General features: G+C 50.6%; 1 protein-coding gene across 1 annotated transcript in view; it reads left to right on the forward strand.

Moving 5' to 3' along the window:
- The window catches only part of ATRNL1 (attractin like 1), a 656009-nt gene that overhangs the window by 265623 nt on the left and 377813 nt on the right, over positions 1-12573 (forward strand). Inside the window, exon 18 of the mRNA XM_083149894.1 lies at positions 9961-10149. Within this exon, the coding sequence (XP_083006020.1) occupies positions 9961-10149 (189 nt within the window). The remainder of the gene's footprint in view (positions 1-9960; positions 10150-12573) is intronic.

Consider the following 12573-nt stretch of genomic DNA (forward strand, 5'->3'; position numbering starts at 1 on the left):
ACCACTTGTTGTCATCCCTGTGATGTAGGGAGTGTCGGGTCACAGCAGTAGAACCATCACAGTTCTCCGACCACTTGTTGTCATCCCTGTGATGTTAGGAGTGTCGGGGTCACAGCAGTAGAACACACCATCACAGTTCTCCGACCACTTGTTGTCATCCCTGTGATGTACGCAGTGTTGGGTCACAGCAGTAGAACACACCATCACAGTTCTCCGACCACATGTTGTCATCCCTGTGATGTAGGGAGTGTCGCGTCACAGCAGTAGAACACACCATCACAGTTCTCCGACCACTTGTTGTCATCCCTGTGATGTAGGGAGTGTCGGGTCACAGCAGTAGAACACACCATCACAGTTCTCCGACCACTTGTTGTCATCCCTGTGATGTAGGGAGTGTTGCGTCACAGCAGTAGAACACACCATCACAGTTCTCCAACCACATGTTGTCATCCCTGTGATGTATGCGGTGTCGAGTCACAGCAGTAGAACACACCATCACAGTTCTCCGACCACATGTTGTCATTCCTGTGATGTAGGGAGTGTTGCGTCACAGCAGTAGAACACACCATCACAGTTCTCCTACCACTTGTTGTCATCCCTGTGATGTAGGGAGTGTCGGGGTCACAGCAGTAGAACACACCATCACAGTTCTCCGACCACTTGTTGTCATCCCTGTGATGTAGGGAGTGTCGGGGTCACAGCAGTAGAACACACCATCACAGTTCTCCGACCACTTGTTGTCATCCCTGTGATGTAGGGAGTGTCAGGTCACAGCAGTAGAACACACCATCACAGTTCTCCGACCACTTGTTGTCATCCCTGTGATGTAGGGAGTGTCGGGGTCACAGCAGTAGAACACACCATCACAGTTCTCCGACCACTTGTTATCATCCCTGTGATGTAGGGAGTGTCGGGGTCACAGCAGTAGAACACACCATCACAGTTCTCCGACCACTTGTTGTCATCCCTGTGATGTAGGGAGTGTCGGGTCACAGCAGTAGAACACACCATCACAGTTCTCCGACCACTTGTTATCATCCCTGTGATGTATGCGGTGTCGAGTCACAGCAGTAGAACACACCATCACAGTTCTCCGACCACTTGTTGTCATCCCTGTGATGTAGGGAGTGTCGGGGTCACAGCAGTAGAACACACCATCACAGTTCTCCGACCACTTGTTGTCATCCCTGTGATGTAGGGAGTGTTAGGGTCACAGCAGTAGAACACACCATCACTGTTCTCCGACCACTTGTTGTCATCCCTGTGATGTAGGGAGTGTCGGGGTCACAGCAGTAGAACACACCATCACAGTTCTCCGACCACTTGTTGTCATCCCTGTGATGTAGGGAGTGTCGGGTCACAGCAGTAGTACACACCATCACAGTTCTCCGACCACTTGTTGTCATCCCTGTGATGTAGGGAGTGTCGGGGTCACAGCAGTAGAACCATCACAGTTCTCCGACCACTTGTTGTTATCCCTGTGATGTAGGGAGTGTCGGGGTCACAGCAGTAGTACACACCATCACAGTTCTCCGACCACTTGTTGTCATCCCTGTGATGTAGGGAGTGTCGCGTCACAGCAGTAGTACACACCATCACAGTTCTCCGACCACTTGTTGTCATCCCTGTGATGTAGGGAGTGTCGCGTCACAGCAGTAGAACACACCATCACAGTTCTCCGACCACTTGTTGTCATCCCTGTGATGTAGGGAGTGTCGCGTCACAGCAGTAGAACCATCACAGTTCTCTGACCACTTGTTGTCATCCCTGTGATGTAGGGAGTGTCGCGTCACAGCCGTAGAACCATCACAGTTCTCTGACCACTTGTTGTCATCCCTGTGATGTAGGGAGTGTCGGGTCCCAGCAGTAGAACACACCATCACAGTTCTCCGACCACTTGTTGTCATCCCTGTGATGTAGGGAGTGTCGCGTCACAGCAGTAGTACACACCATCACAGTTCTCCGACCACTTGTTGTCATCCCTGTGATGTAGGGAGTGTCGGGTCACAGTAGTAGAACACACCATCACAGTTCTCCGACCACTTGTTGTCATCCCTGTGATGTAGGGAGTGTCAGGTCACAGCAGTAGAACACACCATCACAGTTCTCCGACCACTTGTTGTCATCCCTGTGATGTAGGGAGTGTCGGGTCACAGCAGTAGAACACACCATCACAGTTCTCCGACCACTTGTTGTCATCCCTGTGATGTAGGGAGTGTTGAGGTCACAGCAGTAGAACCATCACAGTTCTCCGACCACTTGTTGTCATCCCTGTGATATACGCAGTGTCGGGGGTCACAGCAGTAGAACACACCATCACAGTTGTCCGACCACTTGTTGTCATCCCTGTGATGTAGGGAGTGTCGCGTCACAGCAGTAGAACACACCATCACAGTTCTCCGACCACTTGTTGTCATCCCTGTGATGTAGGGAGTGTCGGGGTCACAGCAGTAGAACACACCATCACAGTTCTACGACCACTTGTTGTCATCTCTGTGATGTACGCAGTGTCGGGGTCACAGCAGTAGAACACACCATCACAGTTCTCCGACCACTTGTTGTCATCCCTGTGATGTAGGGAGTGTTGGGGTCACAGCAGTAGAACCATCACAGTTCTCCGACCACTTGTTGTCATCCCTGTGATGTAGGGAGTGTTAGGGTCACAGCAGTAGAACACACCATCACAGTTCTCCGACCACTTGTTATCATCCCTGTGATGTAGGGAGTGTCGGGGTCACAGCAGTAGAACCATCACAGTTCTCCGACCACTTGTTGTCATCCCTGTGATGTAGGGAGTGTCGGGGTCACAGCAGTAGTACACACCATCACAGTTCTCCGACCACTTGTTGTCATCCCTGTGATGTAGGGAGTGTCGGGTCACAGCAGTAGAACACACCATCACAGTTCTCCGACCACTTGTTGTCATCCCTGTGATGTAGAGAGTGTCGGGACACAGCAGTAGAACACAGCATCACAGTTCTCCGACCACTTGTTATCATCCCTGTGATGTAGGGAGTGTCGGGGTCACAGCAGTAGAACCATCACAGTTCTCCGACCACTTGTTGTCATCCCTGTGATGTAGGGAGTGTCGGGGTCACAGCAGTAGTACACACCATCACAGTTCTCCGACCACTTGTTGTCATCCCTGTGATGTAGGGAGTGTCGGGTCACAGCAGTAGAACACACCATCACAGTTCTCCGACCACTTGTTGTCATCCCTGTGATGTAGGGAGTGTTGAGGTCACAGCAGTAGAACCATCACAGTTCTCCGACCACTTGTTGTCATCCCTGTGATGTAGGGAGTGTCGGGTCACAGCAGTAGAACACACCATCACAGTTCTCCGACCACTTGTTGTTATCCCTGTGATGTAGGGAGTGTCGGGGTCACAGCAGTAGAACACACCATCACAGTTCTCCAACCACATGTTGTCATCCCTGTGATGTATGCGGTGTCGAGTCACAGCAGTAGAACACACCATCACAGTTCTCCGACCACATGTTTTCATCCCTGTGATGTAGGGAGTGTCGCGTCACAGCAGTAGAACACACCATCACAGTTCTCCTACCACTTGTTGTCATCCCTGTGATGTAGGGAGTGTCGGGGTCACAGCAGTAGAACCATCACAGTTCTCCGACCACTTGTTGTCATCCCTGTGATGTAGGGAGTGTCGGGGTCACAGCAGTAGAACACACCATCACAGTTCTCCGACCACTTGTTGTCATCTCTGTGATGTAGGGAGTGTCGGGGTCACAGCAGTAGAACACACCATCACAGTTCTCCGACCACTTGTTGTCATCCCTGTGATGTAGGGAGTGTCGGGGTCACAGCAGTAGAACACACCATCACAGTTCTCCGACCACTTGTTGTCATCCCTGTGATGTAGGGAGTGTCGGGTCACAGCAGTAGAACACACCATCACAGTTCTCCGACCACTTGTTGTCATCCATGTGATGTAGGGAGTGTCAGGTCACAGCAGTAGAACACACCATCACAGTTCTCCGACCACTTGTTATCATCCCTGTGATGTAGGCGGTGTCGAGTCACAGCAGTAGAACACACCATCACAGTTCTCCGACCACTTGTTGTCATCCCTGTGATGTAGGGAGTGTCGGTGTCACAGCAGTAGAACCATCACAGTTCTCCGACCACTTGTTGTCATCCCTGTGATGTAGGGAGTGTCGGGTCACAGCAGTAGAACCATCACAGTTCTCCGACCACTTGTTGTCATCCCTGTGATGTAGGGAGTGTCGGGGTCACAGCAGTAGAACACACCATCACAGTTCCCCGACCACTTGTTGTCATCCCTGTGATGTAGGGAGTGTCGCGTCACAGCAGTAGAACACACCATCACAGTTCTCCGACCACTTGTTGTCATCCCTGTGATGTAGGGAGTGTTAGGGTCACAGCAGTAGAACACACCATCACAGTTCTCCGACCACTTGTTATCATCCCTGTGATGTAGGGAGTGTCGGGGTCACAGCAGTAGAACCATCACAGTTCTCCGACCACTTGTTGTCATCCCTGTGATGTAGGGAGTGTCGGGGTCACAGCAGTAGTACACACCATCACAGTTCTCCGACCACTTGTTGTCATCCCTGTGATGTAGGGAGTGTCGGGTCACAGCAGTAGAACACACCATCACAGTTCTCCGACCACTTGTTGTCATCCCTGTGATGTAGGGAGTGTTGAGGTCACAGCAGTAGAACCATCACAGTTCTCCGACCACTTGTTGTCATCCCTGTGATGTAGGGAGTGTCGGGTCACAGCAGTAGAACACACCATCACAGTTCTCCGACCACTTGTTGTTATCCCTGTGATGTAGGGAGTGTCGGGGTCACAGCAGTAGAACACACCATCACAGTTCTCCAACCACATGTTGTCATCCCTGTGATGTATGCGGTGTCGAGTCACAGCAGTAGAACACACCATCACAGTTCTCCGACCACATGTTGTCATTCCTGTGATGTAGGGAGTGTTGCGTCACAGCAGTAGAACACACCATCACAGTTCTCCTACCACTTGTTGTCATCCCTGTGATGTAGGGAGTGTTAGGGTCACAGCAGTAGAACACACCATCACAGTTCTCCGACCACTTGTTGTCATCCCTGTGATGTAGGGAGTGTCGGGGTCACAGCAGTAGAACACACCATCACAGTTCTCCGACCACTTGTTGTCATCCCTGTGATGTAGGGAGTGTCGGGGTCACAGCAGTAGAACACACCATCACAGTTCTCCGACCACTTGTTGTCATCCCTGTGATGTAGGGAGTGTCGGTGTCACAGCAGTAGTACACACCATCACAGTTCTCCGACCACATGTTGTCATCCCTGTGATGTAGGGAGTGTCGGGGTCACAGCAGTAGAACACACCATCACAGTGCTCCGACCACTTGTTATCATCCCTGTGATGTAGGGAGTGTCGGGGTCACAGCAGTAGAACCATCACAGTTCTCCGACCACTTGTTGTCATCCATGTGATGTAGGGAGTGTCAGGTCACAGCAGTAGAACACACCATCACAGTTCTCCGACCACTTGTTATCATCCCTGTGATGTAGGCGGTGTCGAGTCACAGCAGTAGAACACACCATCACAGTTCTCCGACCACTTGTTGTCATCCCTGTGATGTAGGGAGTGTCGGGTCACAGCAGTAGAACACACCATCACAGTTCTCCGACCACTTGTTGTCATCCATGTGATGTAGGGAGTGTCAGGTCACAGCAGTAGAACACACCATCACAGTTCTCCGACCACTTGTTATCATCCCTGTGATGTAGGCGGTGTCGAGTCACAGCAGTAGAACACACCATCACAGTTCTCCGACCACTTGTTGTCATCCCTGTGATGTAGGGAGTGTCGGTGTCACAGCAGTAGAACCATCACAGTTCTCCGACCACTTGTTGTCATCCCTGTGATGTAGGGAGTGTCGCGTCACAGCAGTAGAACACACCATCACAGTTCTCCGACCACTTGTTGTCATCCCTGTGATGTAGGGAGTGTCGGGGTCACAGCAGTAGAACACACCATCACAGTTCTCCGACCACTTGTTGTCATCCCTGTGATGTAGGGAGTGTCGGGGTCACAGCAGTAGAACACACCATCACAGTTCTCCGACCACTTGTTGTCATCCCTGTGATGTAGGGAGTGTCGGGGTCACAGCAGTAGAACCATCACAGTTCTCCGACCACTTGTTGTCATCCCTGTGATGTACGCAGTGTCAGGTCACAGCAGTAGAACCATCACAGTTCTCCGACCACTTGTTGTCATCCCTGTGATGTAGGGAGTGTCGCGTCACAGCAGTAGAACACACCATCACAGTTCTCCGACCACTTGTTGTCATCCCTGTGATGTAGGGAGTGTGGGGGTCACAGCAGTAGAACACACCATCACAGTTCTCCGACCACTTGTTGTCATCCCTGTGATGTAGGGAGTGTCGGGGTCACAGCAGTAGAACACACCATCACAGTTCTCCGACCACTTGTTGTCATCCCTGTGATGTAGGGAGTGTCGGGTCACAGCAGTAGAACACACCATCACAGTTCTCCGACCACTTGTTGTCATCCCTGTGATGTAGGGAGTGTCGGTGTCACAGCAGTAGAACCATCACAGTTCTCCGACCACTTGTTGTCATCTCTGTGATGTAGGGAGTGTCGGGGTCACAGCAGTAGAACCATCACAGTTCCCCGACCACTTGTTGTCATCTCTGTGATGTACGCAGTGTCTGGGTCACAGCAGTAGAACCATCACAGTTCTCCGACCACTTGTTGTCATCCCTGTGATGTACGCAGTGTCGGGGTCACAGCAGTAGAACCATCACAGTTCTCCGACTACTTGTAGTCATCCCTGTGATGTAGGGAGTGTCGGTGTCACAGCAGTAGAACCATCACAGTTCTCCGACCACTTGTTGTCATCTCTGTGATGTACGCAGTGTCTGGGTCACAGCAGTAGAACCATCACAGTTCTCCGACCACTTGTTGTCATCTCTGTGATGTTCGCAGTGTCGGGGTCACAGCAGTAGAACCATCACAGTTCTCCGACCACTTGTTGTCATCCCTGTGATGTACGCAGTGTCGGGGTCACAGCAGTAGAACCATCACAGTTCTCCGACCACTTGTTGTCATCCCTGTGATGTAGGGAGTGTCGGGGTCACAGCAGTAGAACCATCACAGTTCCCCGACCACTTGTTGTCTTCCCTGTCTGACGTTTCCTTGGTGCTAGCTCAGAGTAGTTTGGGAAAGAGTATAACTCATGCCCTCATCTCCTTCTCTCCATGGGAGCCAGTAACGGATGTGTTAGCTAATGAAGGCTGCAAGCTGAAGGTCATCCAGCCTCCACACTCTGGTATAATGATAATATCACTTTAATGTGTATGAACATAACTGAATTATCCGGCTGGAGCTGCTCTCTCACACATGCCGCTCGCCTGCATGTAATTGTATTGCAAAGATTCAGAGAGGCTGGCAGTTAGCTTTATTCTTCTTACACATCACTGGAGCGAGAACCTCTGAGCGCCACATTCCTCTGTTGTCCGCTGTAAGTGGCTGCTCTCATGTCTTGTGCCGGATATCATTAGAACAGCAGCACAGCTCAGTGCGGCACACATTTTGGAAGCCATAGGGATTCTGTGTGATTGTGCGTGTATACCATGTGGGTGTGTATACCGTGTGTGTGTCTGTATAAACACACACACACATTATTGTATGACAGCAGATGTCAAATTGTGTACATCACCTGTGCAATGTAAAGAAAGGTTTCTGATTCATGCATTCATTTATTAAACTGCAGCCTGCCCACTGACATCACTGAGAGTACAGCCTATCCAGTCACTAGAAGCCAGTGACATCACTGAGAGTGCAGCCTCTCCAGTCACTAGAAGCCAGTAACATCACTGACAGTACAGCCCATCCAGTCACTAGGAGCCAGTGACATCACTGAGAGTACAGCCCATCCAGTCATTAGGAGCTGGTGACATCACTGAGAGTACAGCCCACTCAGTCACTTGGAGCCGCTAACATCACTGAGAGTACAGCCCATCCAGTTACTAGGAGTCAGTGACATCAATGAGACTGCAGCCTATCCTTTCAATAAGAAGCAGTGACATCATTAAAAGTGTAGCCTATACAGTCACTAACAACCAGTGACATCACTGAGTGTGCAGCCCATCCAGTCACTAGGAGCCAGTGACATCACTGAGAGTGCAGCCTATCCAGTCACTAGGAGCCAGTGACATCACTGAGAGTGCAGCCTATCCTTTCAATAAGAAGCAGTGACATCATTAAAAGTGTAGCCTATACAGTCACTAAGAACCAGTGACATCACTGAGTGTGCAGCCCATCCAGTCACTAGGAGCCAGTGACATCACTGAGAGTGCAGCCTATCCAGTCACTAGGAGCCAGTGACATCACTGAGAGTGCAGCCTATCCAGTCAATAAGAAGCAGTGACATCATTAAAAGTGTAGCCTATACAGTCACTAAGAACCAGTGACATCACTGAGTGTGCAGCCTATCCAGTCACTAGGAGCCAGTGACATCACTGAGAGTGCAGCCTATCCAGTCACTAGGAGCAAGTGACATCACTGAGAGTGCAGCCTATCCAGTCAATAAGAAGCAGTGACATCATTAAAAGTGTAGCCTATACAGTCACTAAGAACCAGTGACATCACTGAGTTAGCATCCTATCCAGTCACTAGGAGCCAGTGACATTACTGAAAGTGCAGCCCATCCAGTCACTAGGTGCCAGTGACATCACTGAGAGTACAGCCCGTCCAGTCACTAGGAGCCGGAGACATCACTGAGAGTACAGCCCACTCAGTCACTTGGAGCTGGTGACAGCACTGAGAGTACAGCCCATCCAGTTACTAGGAGTCAGTGACATCAATGAGAGTGCAGCCTATCCAGTTACTAGAAAGCAGTGACATCATTAAGAATACAGCCTATCCAGTCACTAGGAGCCAGTGATATCACTGAGAGTTCAGCCTATCCTTTCAATAAGAAGCAGTGACGTCATTAAAAGTGTAGCCTATCCAGTCACTAAGAATCAGTGACATCACTGAGTGTGCAGCCCATCCAGTCACTAGGAGCCAGTGACATCACTGAGTGTGCAGCCCATCCAGTCACTAGGAGCCAGTGACATCACTGAGTGCAGCCTATCCAGTCAATAAGAAGCAGTGACATCGCTGAGAGTGCAGCCTATCCAGTCAATAAGAAGCAGTGACATCATTAAAAGTGTAGCCTATACAGTCACTAGGAACCAGTGACATCACTGAGAGTGCAGCCTATCCAGTCACTAGGAGGCAGTGACATCACAGAGTGCAGCCTATCCAGTCACTAGGAGGCAATGACATCACTGAGAGTGCGGCCTATCCAGTCACTAGAAGCCAGACACATCACTGAGAGTGCAGCCATTCCAGTCACTAGGAACCAGTAACATCACTGAGAGTGCAGCCTTTCCAGTCACTAGGAGGCAGTGACATCACAGAGTGCAGCCTATCCAGTCACTAGGAGGCAATGACATCACTGAGAGTGCGGCCTATCCAGTCACTAGAAGCCAGTCACATCACTGAGAGTGCAGCCTATCCAGTCACTAGGAGCCAGTGACATCACTGAGAGTGCAGCCTATCCAGTCAGTAGGAGGCAGTGACATCATTGAGAATGCAGCCTATCCAGTCACTAGGAACCAGTGACATCACAGAGTGCAGCCTATCCAGTAGTAATTAGTGCAGTTTAGATCAGAGGGGATAAAGATGTACATAATAATTATTGGGGTGGTGTTCTCCTCTGTTAGCTGGTTTGCCATCACATTGCCTAAACTATTATTTATGTTTGCAGAAGAAGAAGATTGTAGTAGTCGGGGCGGGATAGAGCAACGCATTTGGTGAATGTTGGGAGAAATGTGATAACTAATGTATTCTATGTATGTGTTTGTGTTCCGCATTGACACCCATCTCCTCTTGTTTGTGCAGTCAGCCCCAATCAGAACGCCCGTCCTTGCAAGACGCCATGTTCCCTGCGGAACTCCTGCTCCAACTGCACCAGTAACGGCATGGAGTGCATGTGGTGCAGCAACACGAAGCGCTGTGTGGACTCCAACGCTTATATCATCTCCTTTCCGTATGGACAGTGCCTGGAGTGGCAGACCAACACCTGCTCCCGTAAGTAGCCATGGCCCGTCTGTGCTGCTTCTGTGCCTGGTCATGTAACATGCAGCACCTCTACATCACATATCATATATACAGTAGTGAATATATATGTATATATATATGTATGTATGTATATATATATATATATATATATATATATATATATATATATATATATATCTTATATATTTAGACAGATCTGTCACTCATCCCCTGTGTAGCTAACGTTCCCGCCCAGCTGGATACACAAACCCGCCCCCCCTAGGGAAAAGTGTTCTATGTGTATAACGTTCTACACATCCCACCCCCTTGATATCAACTGCCCCCGCCCATCCAAGGCTACAGTACACGCCCACCATCCACCATTACTCCACAGCCACCACCATCCACCATTACTCCCGCACCCCCCCCTCCCCTCTGCTAGCAACCCCCCCCCCCTGGACACCCACGACCCCCCTCCCGCTATTCACGGACCACCACAACCCCCCTCCCGCAATTTGCGGACTCCCCCTTCCAGCGATTCAAGGCCCCCCCGCGCCCCTTCCCGCAGTTTGCAGACCCCCGCCCCCTCCCGCTAATCGCAGATCCCCGCACCCCCCTCCCGCAATTTGCAGACCCCCCCTGCAAATTTGGGCAATTCCCCCCCAGCAGACCCCCGCTCCTGCATTTCACATACCCCCTTGAGAATGGGGGATCCTATACCGCCACAAGCAGGTGCTGCCCCTAGGTGGGAAATCTGTCCCTGGCTGCTGCGCTGCAGGTTCCCCCACTGCCAGAAGTCTCCCCACGGTCCTCTGCACCAGCGCCACAACTTTTATCAATGTCTTGCCCACATACCACTATTATACAGCCTCCTGCTCTCATGCACCCTCACTCCCTCCCAGTGGGAGGAGACGCTCACCCACTGCCGGGAGCGGCATACTGTCCCCCACCCTCCTCCAGTTCTAGGGATGCCTATCGACCATCAATGATTTCAAATCATCGATGGTTTATGGCCGATGTTGAATACTTTTGCCATTGATGTGGGAGGACCAGATTTTTTCCCTACATCAATGGCAAAGGAGAACCAATCAAGTTTCAATTTTTTTTAAGGTGCCGGGACAAGGAGCATAGCTCCGCCCCCCCCCCCCCCCACACCTGGAAGTCCCACCACAGAGTTCTGATTGACCCACGGCCTATTCAGTCAGATACATTGGATGACAGTCGATAGCTACAACAATCGATGGTTATCCAAGTAATATGTTACTACTATCGATGGCATGGTGCAAAATCGCCATCAATGCCAACCATCGATGGAGTCTGCACCAATGCCCATCCCTACTCTGCAACAGCCAAAAACCTTTACTACCCCCTCATGCCCACACACCTCTATCACTGCCCTGCCTCCTGTTCTCCTGCCCTGTAACTTCCGCCAGTGGGGAGCCGCTCACCCTGTGTTGCCCACATTCCCCTATCATGCTTTACCACCCAGCCTCCTGCTCTCATGCACCCTAACTCCCACCCAGTAGGAGGAGACACTGACTCAGGGCCACCGTCCTGTACTCCTGTGCTGCCACGCTGGACCCTCACCCACTGGCAGAAGCTGCACAGTGTCCCCCACCCTCCTCTTTAGTCCCCCGTATGCCCACACACCCCTATCACTAACCAGCCTCCTGTTTTCCTGTGTCGTGACCTCCGCCAGTGCAGAGCTGCTGACTCAAAAATACCCTACTATACTATTGCACACACACACACCTAAACAACACGCACACACCCCCCCCCCCACACCCACAAATGTCACTGTACCCTCCACACTATCAATGTACATCTTACTCTGTAACCGCTTTTTAATTAAACAAAACAATACACACCCCTTCCAAATCATATGCTCTCTATGTAACACATTTCACCTATAGCTCAAGTTACAATACAGGACAATTTTCATACAATTCTAACCATATTTCTCATATACAAACGTTCACAAATTAAGGGGGCGCAGCCCCTTACGCCGGTGTGAAGAGCGCCCGTAGGGCACGATGAATCACCTAGCATATATATATATATATATATATATATCTGTAGAGAAGGAAGGACAATGGGGGCGCCTCATAGCGTAGTATTTTTAATGTAAAAGTTTATAGACAAAACAGCAGAATTAAAAACAGTCAGAGGATGGTACCCGTACCATATAATTCCTCCGCTGTGGGCTCAAATACCACAAGGTTTTTAATATCTACCCGTCCACGGATAACAGCACGCCTCCTCCTGCGGGATTACAGCACACCACTCAGCACTTGCAGCCTTCCACAGACTACAAGCGCACCGGTACCTTCTCCACGCTGGGTCAGGAAACGCCGATCACCGGGACACGGAGCACGGATGACGTCACACAGGCACGCCCCAAACGCGTTTCGTCATAGAGACTTCGTCAGTGGGGTGACAACCCACTGACGAAGT

This window comes from Crinia signifera, chromosome 6 (genome assembly GCF_055691185.1).
Source record: "Crinia signifera chromosome 6, ASM5569118v1, whole genome shotgun sequence".
Classification (NCBI taxonomy): Eukaryota; Metazoa; Chordata; class Amphibia; order Anura; family Myobatrachidae; genus Crinia; species Crinia signifera.